This window comes from Ciconia boyciana, chromosome 4, assembly GCF_034638445.1.
Source record: "Ciconia boyciana chromosome 4, ASM3463844v1, whole genome shotgun sequence".
Taxonomy (NCBI): Eukaryota; Metazoa; Chordata; class Aves; order Ciconiiformes; family Ciconiidae; genus Ciconia; species Ciconia boyciana.
In genome coordinates, this window is record NC_132937.1 from 2,851,070 (window position 1) to 2,871,320 (window position 20,251).

At 40.8% G+C, this 20,251-nt stretch overlaps 1 protein-coding gene across 2 annotated transcripts in view; it reads left to right on the forward strand.

The window, feature by feature from the left end:
• The first annotated feature begins 689 nt into the window (after positions 1–689).
• Positions 690–20,251, forward strand: part of LOC140650565 (sorting nexin-2-like) — a 44,042-nt gene continuing 24,480 nt past the window's right edge. Inside the window, exons 1-7 of one of the 2 annotated variants that reach the window (XM_072859061.1) lie at positions 690–978; positions 3,526–3,643; positions 15,075–15,238; positions 16,444–16,510; positions 16,713–16,756; positions 16,850–16,991; positions 20,100–20,178. In XM_072859061.1, the coding sequence (XP_072715162.1) occupies positions 871–978; positions 3,526–3,643; positions 15,075–15,238; positions 16,444–16,510; positions 16,713–16,756; positions 16,850–16,991; positions 20,100–20,178 (722 nt within the window). In that variant the 5' untranslated portion in view covers positions 690–870. The remainder of the gene's footprint in view (positions 979–3,525; positions 3,644–15,074; positions 15,239–16,443; positions 16,511–16,712; positions 16,757–16,849; positions 16,992–20,099; positions 20,179–20,251) is intronic. The other variant, XM_072859059.1, reaches the window with a different exon arrangement.

The following is a 20,251-nucleotide window of genomic DNA, read 5'->3' on the forward strand; positions in this document are numbered from 1 at the left end:
TTTCAAAATTTTTGTGATAATAACAACCATATGTACATCATATATGGATGAGACTCCTAAAATACAAATATTTTGGGACACAGACTTTGTGTTTTATGAGAAGGAAGACTTTGTTGGATTTAAACAAAAATGACCAGCCTTATTAAACTATTTTATCACAGTAACAATTTCAAATCACAGCTACCAGCAAACATCCATCTTCTCACCTTATCTAGATGCCCTAACATGGTGCACCTACAGCTGTCTCCTTTCATAGGAAGGGGAGGGAAACCAAAAGCTGGGCCAGTTGCGTGCAGTGATGTACTGTTAATGATGTAACCCAACTGGTGGAGAAATTTACATCTACAGGTTTGCTCATACTAGGCAAGTCATTCCCAGCCAGGTCTAGGCAGGTACACAGCCACCCCAGTGCTTCCACAGAGCCCACCCCGGGCAAGGTCGAAAGGTTGCTCCGCGGGCGCGCAACCCCCCTGCGACGGAGCCCGCGGGCCCAAGGGCAGGCAGCCTTCGGCGGGCACTGGCACTGGCACTCGCAACCCTCTCCCTCTCCCTCTCCATTCCCGTCTTGCCCTACAAGGAGAGACTGCGGGGGCGGGTGGACACAGACACACCCACACCCACACCCACACCCACACCCCCCCCCCCCACCTCCGGCATTGCGAGAGGCTAGCACCACCCCAGTCCAACCGAGGCGATACTCGCCTACAGCAGCAGGAAAAAAGCGAGCTGCAGCGATGGAGGCGCGCGTACTACCTCTTTTTCCCCCGCCTCCCTTCCTAGGTCTTCCAATCACGTGGCGCGAGGAAGCGAGGGTCGGGGTGTCACGTGAGAGCAGGAGGTTGGGGCTGGTGGCCCAGGCTGAAGGGGAAGATGGCGGCGGAGAGGGAGCCTCCGCTATTAGCGGATGTACGGTCCGCCGACTTCAAGGTGCTGGAGGATGGCAAGAACGTCTTTGCTAGCCCTGTGTCCACCTTAGAGGTGAGAGCCCGCTCGCCCTGCAGTCGCCCTCTCTCCTTCCCTGGTGCAGTCTATTACTGCGGGGCCCAGCCGTTGCCCAGACCCCTGCGGTGGAGTGTGATGGTGCCGGCGCCCATCGGGCCCTCGCTGACTACCGGGGGTCCCTTCCCACTCCCATTTCGGTCTCGAGCTGCGGCCCTCGCCGCTCTCCTCTTCTCTGGGAGCAGCGGTTCCTTGGCCCTTGCCTTTTGGTGGGGACAGTAGCCTCGCCAGGGGCCCTCCGGGGCCCTCAGCCCCGCGTGGACTCGGTCGTTCCCCTGAAGTCTTTCTCCTGTCAAAAAAACCTACGGAAAAGTCTTTCTCCAGGTATCACACCTGCAATTGTTCAGAGAAATCAAGAGTCGGAAAGATCTAAAAATGTGTGGTGAATACATCTATAAACCACTCTTGCTTTCCATGTCAGGAGTCTAATAAAAAAACCCCACTACAACTGAATGTGTAAATACTTCCTAGTTCTGAAAAATGCTCATATGTTCATTAAAGTGGGAACTTTTTTCTAAGTTGTGGCCGTGTTTCACCTGTGCTAGTCTTTTATGGAAAACCTTTGTTCTCCCTGTACACAGTTATCCATTTAAAAAGAAAATTGTGTTCCTCTTTTCCTGAAGTTTCCTGTCCCTGACCTTTACAGTAATAGGATCAGTGTGTATTTCTTCATTTTGCTCTGACTGTTGCGTGTCCTTAAAAAGGTCAGTAAGTAAAGAGGCTCTTAAATGTGTTTTTTAAAGACACTTGCCTTCTCTGAAGTAGCTTAAAAAGTTTTGTTAAGTAAGTAAAAGTTAAGTAAGTAAGTAAAAAATATACTTTTTATAGATAATCTGTGCAATGCTATGAAAAAAAATCTGTGGAAAAGTACTGTGAAGGAATAACAAATGATGTGATTTGTGAACCTGCAGTTGTCAATAACTATTTTAATAGACTTCTGTACATCTGTGTGTGGTACAGTGTGTATTATTGGAGTCTTGTACCTTCAGAAAAACTGCAGTAAAACATAAATAATTTCTTTATTGCTGTGCTCTAGAATTAAACCCCCAAGAGATGTGATAGAACTAATGCCTAAAACACAGTCCAATGATGAAAAGTCCTCATCTTAATGATTAAAAATAGTTACTGAAAACTTCTATAGCTGGAAAAACTGGTGAAGAAATGCACTTTCTCTGTATTGAGTGGTTTGGTTGACAGTTCTGTTGTGCTTTTTTGTTTTTGTATTTTATTTTAGTCAGTTTATTTGGAAGAAAGTAGTTAAGTAGCAAAGGGAAGCCTCATTGCTTAAAGAGAAACTTTGAAGACAAAGTTTTTTTTTTTTTACTTTTAATCAACTAGAGTGCTTAGGAAAGAACCCCAATCTTGTGAATTTCTAGCAAATTTGGAAGGAAGAGATCACGAAGATTGAGTTTTAACTTCTCCCTAGCTTAAAGCTAGATTGTTTAACTTAAGCGTACAGGGCACCTTAGTCCAGAGAAGAATGATTATGTCATGGTGTGGGTCTAATTAAACTTACATATTTGAGTGTTGTTGTAGTGGTGTTGTAGTCCTATAATATTCATGAAGTAGCTGTTTCTAAATGGCAATGGCAGCTCTATTAAAATAAAAACAGAGCTGACTTAATCCTGATCATATGTTTGTTTGCTGATTAACTAGAGAGGAGAGCATGGCAGGTAACAGTGAGTTCCAAAGCCAGTTTATGTGAAGGTTATGGTGCTTTGAGAGGGTTCCTAACTGTTTTAATCTTGGAGCTGTCCCCTTGTTTTTTGTGTGATTAATTTCTGTTCTTGCCTCCCTCCTTTTTTTTTTTCTTTTTTTTTTTTTTTCTTGCTTTCATTCTTTTTGCACCTCACAGAAGACATGCTGTTCTGGTTTTACCTATAATTTGGCTAAGCTAAGCAGTGGAAAAGCTGTAAGATTGCTAATAATTCTTCCAAATAGCTTCAGTGTTAGCATTTGTTTTATAAGAGGAGATTTTGTTAACTCACTTAACTTTGTTCCAACAAAATATAAATTTCATGTGTATTATGAACAGTAAAAATAAATGAAACTTTGAAATTTTTTATGGCTGCAAGCAGCTGTGTATTGTTTGAATGGAGTTAACTTGTTCTCTTAATCTCTGAAAAACTGGTATGGAGTGCTTGGAGACTTTTTTTCTACATAGAAATATTACTAAAGAAAATCTAAATGTAAGCCTTTCCAAAAGGACCTTCATAATCAAACTACATTCAGAATGCTAACAAAGTTATTCTAGATATTTCTGTAGCAGTTTTTCATGTAAATTAAACTTGAGGAAATGGGTATTTCTTTTATTTTCTGACAGAAATGAAAAGAGCTGCTGAGTAGTTTGTATCCTTTGTTCATTGTTATCCCACTAGGTGTAGGAAATGGAAATAGTTGACTGAGCTTCCTTTCTGTACATCTTGCTTTGTTTCTTTGCAATGAAAGAATGTTTATTGCAATACTTATATACTGATATATGACAACCGGTTCTCTGCTATTTCACTTTTTTTTTTTTTTTAACAGTCAAGTCCTTCATCTCCAGAGCCAGCAAGTCTTCCTGCAGAAGACCTCAGCACAAACTCTAATGGTCCAAAGCCAGCAGAAGTCACGCCAGATGATGATAGAGAAGACCTCTTTGCTGGTAACTGCTTTTTTTCTTCTAATGTGGCTGCATAGACTCTTTCCTTCTTGGACTTAAAGGGGTGTGCTTTTGTGAGGAGGAAGAGGAAAACCTTTTTATGCTGTAAAAGGTAATTTCCATGTCTGTAAGGAAATACAAAGTAGTACCCTTGCAATGGAAACTCTGATTTTAAGCTTAAGCAATTTAATATTGTTGTAAATCTTAACCATTGTTCAACCTGTTGAAGATATACTTTCTGGAAAATTGATTAAGTAATGTTTTCCTTTGGATATTAGGAGTATCACTAGTCTTTGTTGATCATTCTTTATTGGATTCAATGATCACCTATTTAATTGAAGTCCTATGATCTTCTGCAATATACTGTCAAATTTATGAACTTGAAATAATTTGCAAGAAAAGTGACACACTATAAAAGGAAAAACAGCTGATGTTTTTTGTGCAAAGTTTGTTCTACTGTTAACGCATCTAGCTACTGATTAAATATTATTGTAAAACTGTTTTGAAGTGTAGCCTTTTCTTTTTGAACTGCAAGTGGAAGACTTAATCTTGCTTATTAGCGAAAATAAAGTGATATGTGACTTCTCTTTGGGGTAGATGAGTCTTGTTTACATTTCAATAGTAAATTAAAATTGGGGATTTTTTTCACCAAATTTGTGTGTTGTCATCTCAGCAGTAAACACTTTATTACACTCTTGACAATATATATTTTTATAACGGAACTATTAAGAATTACATACTGAAGTAATGGCACTTTGAGAAGCTTATTTGATAGAAAAGTTAAATTTAAATGTCTTAAGAGCTTGACAGTGATGTACAGGATTTTTCTTGTGGGACTCTAGCTTTATTTAAGTTTGATTACTAAATACAGGTTTCTCCGTGATATGTACTGTCACTGCATAGTGTGGCAGTGTTAGCTAGTTAATAACTTGTTCTGCTGATGGTAATATAGCATGTCTTGTTATGTAATAATATTCAACTTTGTGTGTGTGTAAAAACACGAGGCAAGTTAAAGCCTTGTTTTCTACTGTATAACCATTTATAGCTGTCCCAGTCCTTTTTTCCAATTATGAAGACTGATAATTCAGATCATATTGCAAGCTGGAGGTTATTTCTACTTATTAAAAGACTTTTATTATAATAAAAAGGTGAGAAACTGACATATGGGATCAGTCCTGGCATTTCACTAGTGTAAGATTTGGTCTCTAATATTTGACAGTACTGGATGTTTTGGAGAGAGATGTATGAAAGTTTTTATAAGTAATTAATCAATTACACTTATTTTTAATCCTTGGTCAGTCACTACTTTGATGTTGGTTTTCTACAATCTATTTTTCCTAACATGGATTATGGTTGTTGTCACAATTACAGGTGTAGGAGCATTTACTATTCAAGAAAGGAGATGTAATGTTTAGAATATATTATGTGTCAAAAAATGGTTCTAAATTCTTCTTCTCAATGCTAACACTTTTCCTATTAGTGAGTCAGTTGGCAGTCTGCTTTGAATACACTCCTAATCTTATCTTTGTTTGTACCCTGATGTAATAATTTTTAAATAAAGTTTATAGCATTTAGTTCTGGGCTGCTTTATATAGATAAGTGTATACATGTGTCCATTACCTTTGTTCTCAACTTATCAAACTTATATTTGCATATATTTGAACTTACATTCTAACAGTGTCATAAGCAAATGTATTGATTACTTTGCAAACTCTCTAAAACAGTCTTAAGAGAAATGGAGAATAATTAAGAATTCGGTGATAATCCTAGTAGTTTTGTATTTATATTACCTGATCTTACGACCTACAAAGACTGGGAACACTTTACTAGTACAAGAAAGCTTTATTTTTAATTTGGTTATATAGCTTCAGTATATAAAACCAGCTTTTTGTAGCTGTAGGGCCATCTGGAATAGATATTTTAGGAAAGCAGATTCTTCTTTGGCTGGAAAATATTAAATTCAGAAAAAAGGTGGCTGGACTAAATATTGATGGGATCCAGACAGAAGTAACATGTTAGCAGCCAGATTGTTGCAAGTGAATGGAACACTGAGAAAAGACAGAGAAATTATTTAATGAGTTTGAGTTTTATTATGGAAGACATTTTTTTAAATGCAAGCAGCATTCAGCTGTGAAAGCATCTGATGTGCTGCAGGTCTAATACAACTAAAAGTGATTTTTAAAAGGTCAGTTCATATACAGACTAAGGCTAGTACAAACTCAAACAGGGAAAAAAAGACTGATTTATAGAGCCTAACACAACTTGCAGAAACACGACATCTTTAACAGTAGCCTGTTCTAAACAGGAAATTTGCATAATACAGCTCTGTCCTAGTGATGAACTTCTAACTTTGTATCACTGTCAGCATATGTGTTCTCAAAAACAATGTCTAATTTGTGTTCCAGTGCTATGTATTCATAAGGATAACTTTTTTTTCCTTAGCACTGTTTTGCTAGACAGTGATGGTCATCCAGCCTTTCTGACACTGATTTGTGATGAACAGAAACAGTGTGAGAAGGCTACACGAGATAGCTATTTCCTTGCTTTCAGCTTGATTGTGTAAGCCTTGTTTTCTATGAAAGCAAGACTCAAGTTTTTAAAAAAATAAAAATTGAATGCAACTTTTTTTTCCCAATATGCTGAAATTCCAAATAAATCTTATCTTTACAAAGATTATAGGGACAGTTAACTGGAGGGGAAGAGAATGAAGTTCCACAACTTCCTAGCTTGTGTTGGTCCTTCACGTTGAATTATTACACTATAAAACCCAGGTAAAAAGAAGTCCTACGAATGGCTCCTGAAAGGAGGGACTCTGACTTTTGGGGGGCATTAAAAAAAATGTAGTTTTGTAGACTTATTTGTAAAAATGTGATGATATTCCTCTCTAGCTACTGTAGGCTTGATAAATCTTTTTCATTGTTCATCTAATAATGCAACCTAATGGAAAAGGAGGTGAGGGAGAACAAATTAGAAAATGTCCTGTACTGTCTTAATGCACTTCAGAATCTGGAATTTTTGTAGGCTTTTTTGACTATACTTAAAAACTTTGCTGCTGTGTTTTTAGGACAGCTATAAGGTATATCTGCAATAAACTGTTTTTAGATATTCCTTACCTCATCTCTGATGAATCAAAGTGCTTTGACTGAACTGTTAAAGCTGAGTTATTAAGGTGGAAGAAAATGAGATTTTTTTCCATCTGTTACTGGAGACCTGTAAACTTTGTTGTTCCATTTATTAGTGTTGTGATTCTCAGTTCTGCAAATAAGAAAACTATCTTGATAAATCCATTTAAGAACTTTTTCCCTTAGGATAAAAGTAAAAATGTTGATAATTTTGGCCAATAAAAGCTTAGCTTTGCTTAGCTTGCTCCAAATCATGTAGTATTAAGAGTATCTTGGAGGACTTTGGTGGCATGTATTTTATGGTGGTTGTTGGGGGGGGGAGCGCATGAGTGCGCGCGCAGGGTTCTTTCTGGATCTCAATAAGAAAGGCCCAACGACAAATGGCTTAATAGAATAGCCGTTTTAATAAGACAGAATAAGAAGAGTAAATCTTATGTCCCTTCAGATGGTGGGAACCCCGTGATCACGCGGCATCAGACGGACCCCAGATGGGTTTCTCCCATGGCATGCTGTGCAGATTCTGTCCGTGGAGGGAAGCTCCTTCTTTTTGGTCATTTGAGCTATTATATAATTTTCTTACAAGAAAACTCTATTCATAAAGGATGTTCTCATGAGAACTTCTTGCTGCACTGTTAGATACAGGCAAGGCCATGCAGGTGGCATAATCACCAATACCAAGGGGGAGCTGCTTGCAGGCTCCTCTGTTACAATGAGCTGCTGAGTTTATCTTGTGGCCAAGGGATTTGTGCGGCACAACACAGGCCAGAAGGCCAAGCTGGATGTGCAGCCCAGCACAGGCCTGGGCCTCCTCAAGTTAACTGTTATGTGGATCACTGACTCCTCAATGTGCAATGGTCTCCCAGTCAGGATCATTACATTCCACCCCTTGATCCACATACAGTTCACCTTTCCCAAAGATATATTTTAAGTTACAGATTATATTAATAACATACAGGCTTCTCAAGACCTAAGTATGAGGCCCCATAGAGCAGATATGGCCTGTTCTAGATCACTAACTCCTCAAATACAATGTCTTCTGCAAAGCTCCCAGTGCAGGGGTGGGGTGGGGTGGATGATAATGTTGGGTTTTTGTTTGTGATTTTTTTTGGTCAAGAGAATACTGTAGGAACATCTGTTCAGATGATTGCTATCTTAAAACCTGGTCATCCATAAACTCCTTATATAGAGTTAAGAACTAAATCTTGAATGACTGTTCTAAAACGTTGGCCTAAAGTTCAATGTATAGCTGAAGCTGAAGATGTGTCATGGACTGCCTGTGCAGGACATAGCTATGCCTTCTGCTTCTAATGCTCATAAGTGATGAGAGTAAGGCTGTGAAATTATATCAGTGCTCTGTCACCTTTTTCAGAAAAATAACAATTTTTTCCACTTCTCTAGTCTAGTAAAAGATTGCTTTTTATGTGTTTTAGGAATGGATCCTCTCATGCAAGCATCTGGCTTCTGGGGAAAAGTGAACGTGTTTTTGTTGTTATTGTTATTTTTGGTTTTTTTTTAGCTTCGGATCCAGATAGATTTGTTTTAGGCCTTTATTTCTCAGAGTTCATACAGAAAAGATTATGCTAATTCTGTGGAGCAAACAAAACATGTATTTGAAGCCCAGTTGAACAGCAAAAGTTCTAGCTAATAGTGTCTGTCAGGCTGTTGTCATGTGAAATGTCTAATCAGAGTAGTTGTGTAGATGCCTGGCTGCTTTTTAGAAGCTGTTTATTCAGTTCCAGGTCTGTTCTGGAAGAAAGAAACATGCAAAGGCATTTGAACCTACAGTTTTGAAGTCAAAAGAAAGCCTTATTGGTGGCTGACTGTCCTGTTAATACTATTTATGTTTTCATTAAGATTATTCTTAGCCCTCCTATTATAATGGTAAGAGTTGTGGGTTCTGACTTGGGCATAGTAGTTCTCTCAGTTCTGTTAGGATATCTGTCTCTGAAATAGCACTAAACACTGGGAAGCCTTTTTTAGTAACTTGTCCTCTATTCTGGGCAACAGTTTATACTTCAGTTTACTTCCAAATTTGTGTGATAATCTTAGTAAACTTTGAACGATAATAAGCCACTTTAAATACTCAAGTGATGTCAGAATGTTAGAGGTCTATGACATTTAGAAGTGTGATAAGTAAAAATAACTTATTCAGCTGAAGTGATGCTGCTTGTGAGGAATTGGAAACTTGTACTTTCTAAGATGATGATGTTTGACGAATACTAGCGGTGAGATGTAAAGAAACAATAGGTATCTAATGCTGAAATTGAGTTCCAAGCTTAAGTGCTGAAGAGTGCTGATAGAAACTTGATATAGTTTCCTGTGGAATGTTAATTAAGCATAAATAGTAATCTGCAGCAGGCTGAGAGGTTTTCATGTTCTGTTAGAGTTGAGCATCGTGACAGTGATCTTGTATCAAAGACTATTTATGGATTGTAAAGTAGGTATTATTGCGTACAAGTCTTATGGCATTAGATTGGTGGGAGTGCTTAATATGGGCTGATAACTGCCATGACTGATGTGACTGTTGGTTTCGATGTTTTTTTTTCTCCTAAAACTTGGACAAAGCAGTTGCATCTCTTTATGCAAGAAGAGCTTGTGCTTTTGAGCACTTTCCAGGAAAGCAGGAGACCTAGATTTCATTTTTCATGTAAATATTAATACAGAGTTTTTAAAAAAAGCCTTAAAAACCACCAAAAGAAACCCCAACGAACCAACCAAATACTTAAATATTAATCGGAAAATCTAAACTGAATAACTTGAGCAAATGTTTCTGAAAATACCATAGTTTCTACTCTGAAACCTACCAAATTCATTTTTCCAGGAAAAAACAAAAGAATTGTCAATGGAACTTCTTAATCTGTAACATGCCATCTGATTTCTTAAAGTGAAAGAGTATGTAAGAAGCATAAATGTCAGTGTTCTTTGGAAAAAATACTTTCTTGGGAAATAGATTCTCAGCTTATTTACTACTTTAAGACTTCTTTTCTGAGGGGAAAAAAATACCTAGACAGTTGTATTGGGTTTGCGTGGCAAGGTTTTGGTAGCAGGGGGGCTACAGGGGCGGCCTCTGTGAGAAGATGCCAGAAGCTGCCCCCATGTCCGATAGAGCCGATGCCAGCCGGCTCCAAGACGGACCCACCGCTGGCCAAGGTTGAGCCAATCAGCAACGGTGGTAGCACCTCTGTGATAACATATTTAAGGAGAGGGAAAAAAAACCTGCTGTGCAACAGCAGCCAGAAGAGAGGAGTGAGAAAATGTGAGAGAAACAACTATGCAGACACCAAGGTCAGTGAAGAAGGAGGGGGAGGAGGTGCTCCAGGCACCGGAGCAGAGATTCCCCTGCAGCCCATGGTGAAGACCATGGTGAGGCAGGTTGTCCCCCTGCAGCCCATGGAGGTTAATGGTGGAGCAGATATCCACCTGCAGCCCGTGGAGGACCCCACACCAGAGCAGGTAGATGTGCCTGAAGGAGGCTGTGACCACGTGGAGAGCCTGCGCTGGAGCAGGTCTCCTGGCAGGACCTGTGACCCCATGGGGGACCCATGCTGGAACATTCTGTTACTGAAGAACTGCACTCTTCTCAAAATTGCATGGTAAACTATTTTGGTAACTTTGTGTAAGTTGGAGTAGATCTGCTTTAGTGCCTGAAGCTATGTTTGGTTAAGTACTTGGAACTTGCCACAGGAAGTGTAGTTTGTAACAAGTCTTGTAATCAGTTGTGACATCAATTTACATATCAAATGATTGTTCTGTGGTCAATATTATCTTTGAAGAACTAGGGTTCTTTAAAATGCACATTTAGTGAGAACCACAGCATTAGTTACTTAAACTAGAGCAGAAACTTCTGTATACCCAGGAAATTGCAACGGATGCCGGAACAGTGTAAGGAGCACCAGCAGTGGCAGGACACACAAGGGATACACGTGGACAAGTAGAGGCCTGTCTGAACAGAGGGTGTTCCCCAAGCAACTGACCCCAGACCCACTGATTGGAAGAGACAGTAAGGGGCAGAGCCTGCACCCAGCCACATGGGAGATTTAAGCAGGAGAAAACAATCGGCCCAGCTGATTGCAATGGACGAGCATATATATTTCCCAGCAGGCAGATGTGTGGCAGTATGGTGACCACCTAGCAAAAAGCAGTGTTCTCTGCTTCTATTGAGCTTCTAGCACCTGGTAGAATCAATGCAACCACGCAGACAGAGCTCCTGTTCAAGCATGCAACTACCCAGGTTTCTGGCTGTGGGATGTGTGAAGGGATATTCCTAGAAATGGAAAGTAACTGCAAGCAAGCCTGTGGGAGGTGTGACCAGATAGATGAACTGCTCTGCTTGGTGGCTGAGCTGCAGGAGGAGGTGAGCAGACTGAGGAGTATTTGAGAGTCTGAGAGGGAGATTGATCAATGGAGCTGTACTCTGCCATCTGTGATGCATGGAAGCCAACTCAGCATGGCCACTACAGAAGCAGGTAACTGATCTGCTTTGTGCCAGGAGGAAGGTAGTGTCACAAGGAATAAGGAGGGGTGGAAGAAGGTTACAGCACGAAGCTGTAAGAGAAACCCCTCCTTACCCTCTAAGATACCCTTACAGAACAGGTATGAGGCCCTGGGTACAGTAGATGAAGTGCATAATGAGAAAGAGGAAGAACCTGTACAAGCAGCCTTGCCAAGATCAGAGAGACCAACCCCTTGCAACAAAACCTGCATTAAGACCACAGCTGAGAAGAGACAATGGTGAGTTTTGGTCATTGGTGATTCCCTCCTGCGTGGAATGGAATCACCCGTTTGCAGACTGGACCCTCTTTTCAGGGAAGCTTGCTGCCTCCCTGGGGCCCAAATTGGGGATGTCACCACAAGACTGAAGAGCCTAGTTCAACCTTCAGACTACTATCCATTCCTGCTCTTTCATGTGGGTACAAATGATGTTGTAACAAAAAGTCTGAGGTTAATCAAAAGAGACTTCAGAGCCCTGGGAAGAATGCTAAAAAATTCAGGAGCACAGGTAGTGTTTTCCTCAATCCTCCCAGTATTGGGGGGAGACTTTGGAAGACACAGGCGAGCCCAGGATATCAATACCTGGCTCCAGGACTGGTGCCTCCACCAAAACTTTGGGTTTTTAAACCATGGAAGAGCCTTTGAGAGACAAGGTATGCTGGGACCTGGTGGGATCCACCTGTCCCGATGGGGAAAATGTGTCTTTGGGTGTAAGCTGGTGAGACTGATTGAGAGGTCTTTAAACTAGAATCGATGGAGGAAGGGGATACCAACAGGATTGCAGTAGGTAAGCTGAGGGTAGCTAGCGGGAACACTTACACTGCTCCTGGGAGCACAGAGGGCTCAGGAGCATATCTGAAATGCTTGTACACCAATGAACACAGTATGAGAAACAAACAGAATGAACTGGAAGCATTGGTCAGTTCCCAGAGCCATGATATCATTGGTATTAGTGAGACTTGGTGGAATGAGTCCCATGATTGGAGTGCTGGGATGGAGGGCTGCAGGCTGTTCAGGAGGGATAGGCAGGGCAGGCGGGGTGGAGGTGTCGCACTATATGCAAGGGAGAGGTTTGATTGTACAGCCCTTGCAGTTAGTGATGATGTGGTTGAGAGCCTCTGGGTGGGGATTAGGGGGATGGAAAACAAAGGAGATGTTGTAGTGGGTGTCTACTACCGATTGCCCAGCCAGGATGTAAGCACTGATGAGTTATTCTATAGGCAATTAGGAGAAATCTCTGGATTGGTAGCCCTTGTCCTTATGGGAGACTTGAACTTCCCAGACATCAACTGGGAATATCATACTGCTGTGACAAGCAAGTCTGGGAAATTCCTGAAGTTTGTGGGAGATAACTTCTTGTCACAGGTACTCAGGGAGCCAACTAGGAAAGATGCCCTCCTAGACTTGTGATTTCTGAATAGAGAAGGACTCATGGGAGATGTGATGGTAGGTGGCTGTCTTGGCCACAGGGATCACAAAATGGTTGAGTTTAAAATTTTCAGTGTAATGAGAAAAAAGGACAGCAGAGTTGCTACCCTGGACTTCAGGAGAGCAAACTTCAAGCTATTCAGGGAGCTACTTAGCAGAATCCCCTAGGAATCTGCCTTTGAGGGCTTAGGAGTCCACGAATGCTGGTCAGTCTTTAAGAAGCACCTTTTAGAAGCACAGGAGCAGGCAATCCCATTTTGTTGAAAGACAAGCAAGCAGGGGAGAAGACCAGCTTGGCTGAAGAGGGAACTCCTCGTGGAACTTGGGCAGAAAAAGAAATTGTATGATCTCTGGAAGCAAGGTCAGGCTTTGCAGGAAGATTAGAGCTGTGGTTCATATATGCAGGGAGAAGATATGAAAGGCCAAAGCTAAACTAGAGTTGAAACTGGCCAGTGTTGTTTCAGATAACAAGAAGGGCTTTTTTAAGTATGTTAATAGCAAGAGGAGGTCTAAAGAAAACATTGGACTGATACTTGTTGAAGATGGTCACCTGACTAATAGGGATGAAGAAAAAGCAGAGGCAATTCAATGATTTTTTTGCCTCAGTCTTTAATAACATGGATAGACCTTGGGCTGCCCGGTCCCCTGAGTCAGAGGACCATGAGTGCGGGAACAGTGACTTTCCATTTGTGGACACTGAAATTGTAAGGGACCAGCTGTATCAGCTGAATGTTCACAAGTCCATGGGCCCTGATGGGATTCATCCCAGAGTACTGAAGGAGCTAGAGGATGTTATGGTGGGACCCCTCTCGATCATCTACCAAAGGTCTTGGGAGTCTGGGGAGGTCCCTGCTGACTGGAAGCTAGCCAGTGTTATTCCAATTTACAAGAAGGGCGTGAGGGAAGACCCAGGGAACTACAGACCTGTTAGTCTAACCTCATTTCCTGGAAAAATTATGGAGAAGATCATACTGGGTACTACTGAAAGGCATTTAAAGAACAATGCAATCATCAGGCACAGTCAACATGGGAGAAAGAGAAGAGAAAACAAAGAGAAAAGAGAAAGCCCTGCAGAGAGGGATCTGGGGGTGCTGGTTGACAGCAGACTCAATATGAGGAGTCAGCAGTGTGCCCTGGCAGCCAAGAGGGCAAACTGCATCCTGGGGTGCATCAAACACAGTATAACCAGTCGGTCAAAAGAGGTGATTATCCTGCTGTATTTAGTGTTGGTGTGGCCTCACCTTGAGTACTGTGTGCAGTTCTGGGCCCCACAATTTAAGAAGGATGTGAAGGTCCTTGAATGTGTCCAGAGGAGGGCAACAAAGCTGGTGAAAGGGCTGGAAGACATGTCCTATGAGGAGCAGCTAAGGACTTTGGGTTTGTCTAGTTTGGAGAGAAGGAGGCTGAGGGGCGACCTCATTGCTCTCTACAGCTTCCTGAGGAGGGGAAGTGGAGAAGGAGGTGCTGATCTCTTCTCCCTGGTATCCAGTGATAGGATGTGTGGGAATGGTTCAAAGCTGTGCCAGGGGAGGTTCAGACTGGATATTAGGAAGCATTTCTTTACTGAGAGGGTGGTCAAACACTGGACCAGGCTTCCTAGAGAGGTGGTCGATGCCCCATCCCTGTCAGTGTTTAAGAGGCATTTGGACAATACCCTTAGTAACATGCTTTAGCTTTTGGTCAGCCCTGAATTGGTCAGGCAGTTGGACTAGATGATTGTTGTATGTCCCTTCCAACTGAAATAGTCTATTCTAAATGTATGTTTTGGTGGTGGTCAAAATCAATTAGTGGAGGAAAGAAAGCATGAAGGGTTTGCAGAGCAGAGATATAAATCCTCTGTAAATATAGATGAACTATTTACAGTCTGAAGAAAGTAAAAATAAGTAGTTAGTCTTACTGCTCAGAATGCCTCATCTACTAATATTTGTATTTTATGAGTTGTGGGCTTTTGGTAGGGGATGTATATATATAACTTCTCTTGGTATGCTCAGTTATTAGCCTATATGACTTAATCAGCTGTTGTTCAGAGTGCAAAAACTACTTTTGGCATAGGCGCTGAAAAAGAGCGGTCTGTGGTGGAAAAAATGTCATTAGTTTTCATGATATATAGAAAGGAATGATTTAGCAGTTTTGTGACTACTTTAAAAGACTTTACCTGGCAGCATATAAAAAACAATTGCATACTTAATTTTACTTTAAGCTGTTATTCGCTGGAAACTCGGATGTTGCCTCTAGTTTTACTGACATATATCTGAGACAAATGGATGTTTTTTATAGATGATCTTATTAAACTTACGTATTATCACTTTAATGTGCATGCTTGGTATCTTTTGTGGTGCACATCTATCTGTATTGTACAAAAACTTTTTTGTGAACTCAAAATCTTTATCTAGAAGCCACAGAAGAAGTTTCGTTGGACAGTCCAGAGAGGGATCCAGTACTTTCACCAGAACCTACTCCTGCAATCACTGCTGTAACACCTACTACATTAGTAGCTCCCAGAATGGAATCGAAAAGTGTAACAGCCCCTGTGATTTTTGATAGATCCAGAGAAGAGGTACTGAGAAAATTTTCAAGTTATATTTTGGCAACTATGGAAATGTCTTGTTGGGGGGTGTGTGTTTGTTATTTGTTGGTTTTGGTTTTTATTTTAATGCAGTTCCTAAATTACTCACAGGATCATTATTTGGTAAAGGGAAGTATGCAAGAGAACAACTATTCTGTTTATTTTGTGTTTAATATGTATTTGACTCAATATTATGAGTATTCATTGCTTAGGTGATGAGAGATCTGTAGTGTGAGGAGTAACATGCTCCATTACTACAGGATAGGTATTGTAAAAGTGTGTGAAGGGATCAAGTGTTGAGCTAGATGGAGGAGAAATGTTGAAGATGTGTATTAATTCATACTAGCATGTTACAGGTTTTAACTTGGATTTCTGAAGCTGTTGTTAATGAGGAAATGGAGGAAACAGTTGTTAGCATTATTCTGCATGCTAACAAACAGCTGAGGCTGGTCATACTTTTAACACTTAATTTGCTATTTATATTTGGCATTCCATTCAAATTCTGTGCATTGGCAAGTACCATTCATTCTAGAATATGCTCCTAGAAAACGTCACTGATGAATGAGGTTTGGCAAACAAGACTTGCCTGGGACTTGATGATGGCTGCTTCCCCAGATGCCCTAAGCTGATGTTCTGATTTTCTTCCTCTTCAACCTTGGCACGCTGTCTGTTCTGCCGTGGTGTTTCTTAACTACTTCTGTTCTATCAAACTTATGTATATTGCATGAAAGATAAGGAAATTCTGTGATCACACAGCTTGGGCAAGTATCTGAAAATTCTGTAGTTGTTGCTTTCCCCATCCCCAACTCTTCAACTACAAATACCATTAATAATGAGGAATATATCTGTCTTTTGATTAGAAGCTTATAGAAACACTGCAAGTGAGAGCATTTTTGAACCTCTGTGCCTGCTGGAATTGGAGGAGATAAAATGAGTATTTCCCCAAGATAAATGTTTACTAAAACTCTGAGGCCAGCAAGTCTGAAGAAGAGGTTGCCACACTAAATTTTTTTCAGGAAGGCTCAAAATTAAAAACCAAGATGTGAAATTATGTTCACTTAAAATTGGATAGTGGGTCTAGAAGAACCTTTTAGTTGTTGAGACATACTGACTTTTCCCCTATATCCTTATCTTCGTACTCATGTGTAGTATGAATGCACATTAACTTATTAAATATGGCATACATTTTTTTCTAGCTTGAAGAGGAAGCAAATGGAGATTTGCTTGATATAGAAATCAATGTATCAGACCCAGAGAAAGTTGGTAAGTTACTTGAACCTAGTAACTCATATGTTAGGCTGTTGTACCTCTTAGACTATTCTGAGATTTTAGCATAATTCCTTATTCAGTTATCTTTTGATGGTTTTTAGTATGTAAATAAGCTATTTAATGTGTATTTTGGAAAAAAAAGTGTGGAGGGATTCAAGTAACTTGCCTTAGGATAAGTATTTTAATTTTCTTACAGGGGATGGCATGAATGCTTATATGGCATACAGAGTAACAACAAAGGTAACTAGTGCAACAAATATATTTTCAAATAACTTTATATCACAGCTGAGTAGATGCATCAGTAAGTCATAACTAAAATGACTTTTTTTTTAGACATCCCTTTCCATGTTTCACAAAAATGAATTCTCTGTTAAAAGAAGATTCAGTGATTTCCTTGGCTTGCACAGCAAATTAGCAACAAAGTACATGCATATTGGTTACGTTGTGCCTCCTGCTCCAGAAAAAAGTATTGTAGGTAAGTCTACTTTCTATAAGGTTGAATGTATGCATGTGATTTCAGTACTATAATATAAATGAAATATTTTAATACAAGTTCTGCTTGTAAAATATACATGGAACTTGGTAAAATGGCAGGACTTACTGCAAGCTCTGGGTGTGACTTAAGGTCCTAGTGTAGAGACTTTCTTTGGCTACGGATAAGTTGGGAAAACTCACAGATGCTGTAGGACCTTTCTCCAAAGAGCACAAAGCTCCCACTTTAAACATGAACTGCCTACCCTTCAGTGCTTGGGTGGTATTTAGTTCCATTTAAAGTGTATAGTCCACATGCTTATAATTTTGGAGAGAAGGAGGAAAAATATAGTTTCTAGGCTGATTTAAAATGAGGCGTCTTATAGCAGAGAGCTGGCAAAACAGCTGGAAGTAGATGACATGCATTTACAGTACACACACCTCTATTTTATTTTACTTTTTAAGTCTGAAGTCTTAATATTAAATGTCCTACTGTCATGGTTTAACCTTGGTAGGCAGCTAAGCACCACACAGCTGCTCGCTCACTCCCCCTGCCAAGAGAATCGGAAGGGTAAGAGTGAGAAAACTCATGGGTTAAGATGACAGAGACAATTTAATAAGAAAAAAAGGAAGGGGAAAAAACCCCACAAAAACCAACACATAAATAAAAACAAAACCAAGATAAATAAGTGATGCAAAAAACCCAAATTGCTCACCACCAACTGACCAATGCCCAGCCAGTCCCTGAGCAATGGCAGCCCTGGCAATGTGTGCCCTGCCCCAGTTTTTATTGCTGAGAGTGATGTCATATGGCATGGAATATCCCTTTGGCCAGTTGGGGTCAGCTGTCCTGGTTGTGTTCCCTCCCAACTTCTTGTGTACTCTCAGCCTACTTGCTGGTGGGGCAGTGTGAGAAACAGAGAAGGCCTTGATGCTGTGTAAGCACTGCTCAGCAATAACAAAAACATCCCTGTGTTATCAACACTGTTTTCATCACAAATTCAAAACATAGCACCATATGAACTGCTATGAAGAAAATAAACTCCATCCCAGCCAGACCCAGTACAATCTCCCTACTGTTTACATTATGCTCAGGTCCCACACTATCCAATCCATTATTAACTACCACCACCCTTCCCATCCTTTGATATGTGCACAGATATCATTCCCTTAGTCTATGGGCCATCCCTGTAAAATGTCCATAAAATGCCGATAAAAATGTCCGTTGAGTTCATTTAGTCCATGACTTTGGGGTCCATCTGTTATGGTGGTCACTCAGGACAGGAGGGATGGTGTGTTGTGTTGGATTGTTGTCTAATGAATCCAGCTCAGGTTGTGTCACTGGTGCACTTGCCTGGTTCCTTATGAGATTCATTCTTCATTGGTTTGGGTGACTCCTGCTGTAATACCTTTGACATATGGCAGCCACAGCAGTGGCGACATACAGCATCATAAAACACTGGCATCGTACAGCAAGCCCACAACAGAGGGATCTTCCAAGAGGCCAGGCAGGGTAGATAGCTGCCTTGAGTACGGAGAAGATTAAACAGCTATACCAAAAGCCCACCTTGAAGTACACTCTCCTGAGGTAGTCTATGCCAAGGATGCATGTACCCTCCTGGCCAGTCACAATAGGATGCTTTTGCCACTCATTCACAGTTAGGCTTACCTCAGCCTCCAACACAGACAGCTGTTTGGATCCCCCTATCACTCCAGAATGCCCACACTGCCCCTTTGTAACCTGATGGCATTAGGGTACACTGTGCGCTGGTGTCAACCACAGCCTTATACTCTTTTGGGCCTGGTGTGCCAGGCCATTGAACCCACATAGTCCAGTAAACCCAGTTGTCACTTTCCTCCGCCTGTCCAGAGTATTCATTACTTGATTTTTGTAACTGCAAACCAGAAGTCCCTTCATCAGGGTCAAAAGTAAGATCAGCCCTTCTACTCTGCCCAATAGAAACTGGAGCAGTAATTTTCCTGCAGGGATGCCTTTTGGCTGTTGTGGGCAAAACAGACTCGACTTGAGGAATTTAACTTAACTTAAAACATTTAATTATTGATTTGGGTATTGGGGAAAAAAAAGAAGACAAACACTTAAGGAAAACACTTTTCTTCCCCCTTTCCCAGGCTCAACTTCAGTGTGGACACCTCTCGTTCCCCCTTCATAGTCTCTACTCCCCTTGTTATCGGTGCATCTTACACTCAGTCCCTTCACAGTGAGGCCACGGGTGGCGCAGGAGGTTGGGGTCAGGACATAGCGGTTTCTTTCTGCCACTCCTTGTTCCTTACTCTTATCTTCCGCTGCTCTTTCCTTTTACTTGTTTCCTCTGCTCTGGCATGGGTTCCTCCACAGGCTGCAGTCCCTTCAGGGGTGTACCCGCTCCAGCGTGGCGTTCCCCCTACTGCTCTGGCCTTGTTTCTTTTTTCCCTTGATATTTACTGCCCTTTCTTAAATATGTTTTCATAGAAGCACCACAAACTTCTCTGGCTCAGCTTTGGCCTGTGGTGGGTCCATTGTTAAGCCGTCTGGAACCAGCTGTGACTGGAATAGGGTAGCCTCTGACCTCCTCCCACAGAGACCACCCCTGCAGGGCCTGCCCCCCCCCAACCTTGCCATTTATACCCACTACATTAATTAAAAAAAAACCAACAACAAAACAACAACCCAAAACAAAAAAATCACACACACTTATTTTTAGAAATTAGAAAATACTAGAATAAAAATATTAGTTATGAGCATACCAATCAATAGACTTATAAACTAAGATTTAATTTCTTGTTCTGCTTTATTAGAGTAACTGTTTTCTTCTGAACACAAGTGACCAGTAAGACTGTGACCTTTATTTAGATTGTCTTCATAAATGCAAATTCAACTAGTTTTTTAATAACTTTAATCACAAATATGTGTTACAGGAAATTGCATATTTCATGGATCTGTTTCCCACAAAAGTGTGCAGCATGCGGTGTTTGTGTTCTTTGTATTCTTCTGTGGCACTTTTCATTGTAATTTGGCTTAAACTTAGCTGAACTTAATCTTCTAATCATATCATTAACGTACCTGATTTCTTTATGATAACATAAAATCAGTATGATGCAATTTTCTTCAAAGGCATGACCAAGGTTAAAGTAGGCAAGGAAGATTCTTCATCTGCTGAATTCGTAGAAAAAAGAAGAGCAGCATTAGAAAGGTAATGTATGTATCTAACTAAAACTTGTTTAGCATCAAAATGAATTTTAATATACTACATGAGCTCTGTAACT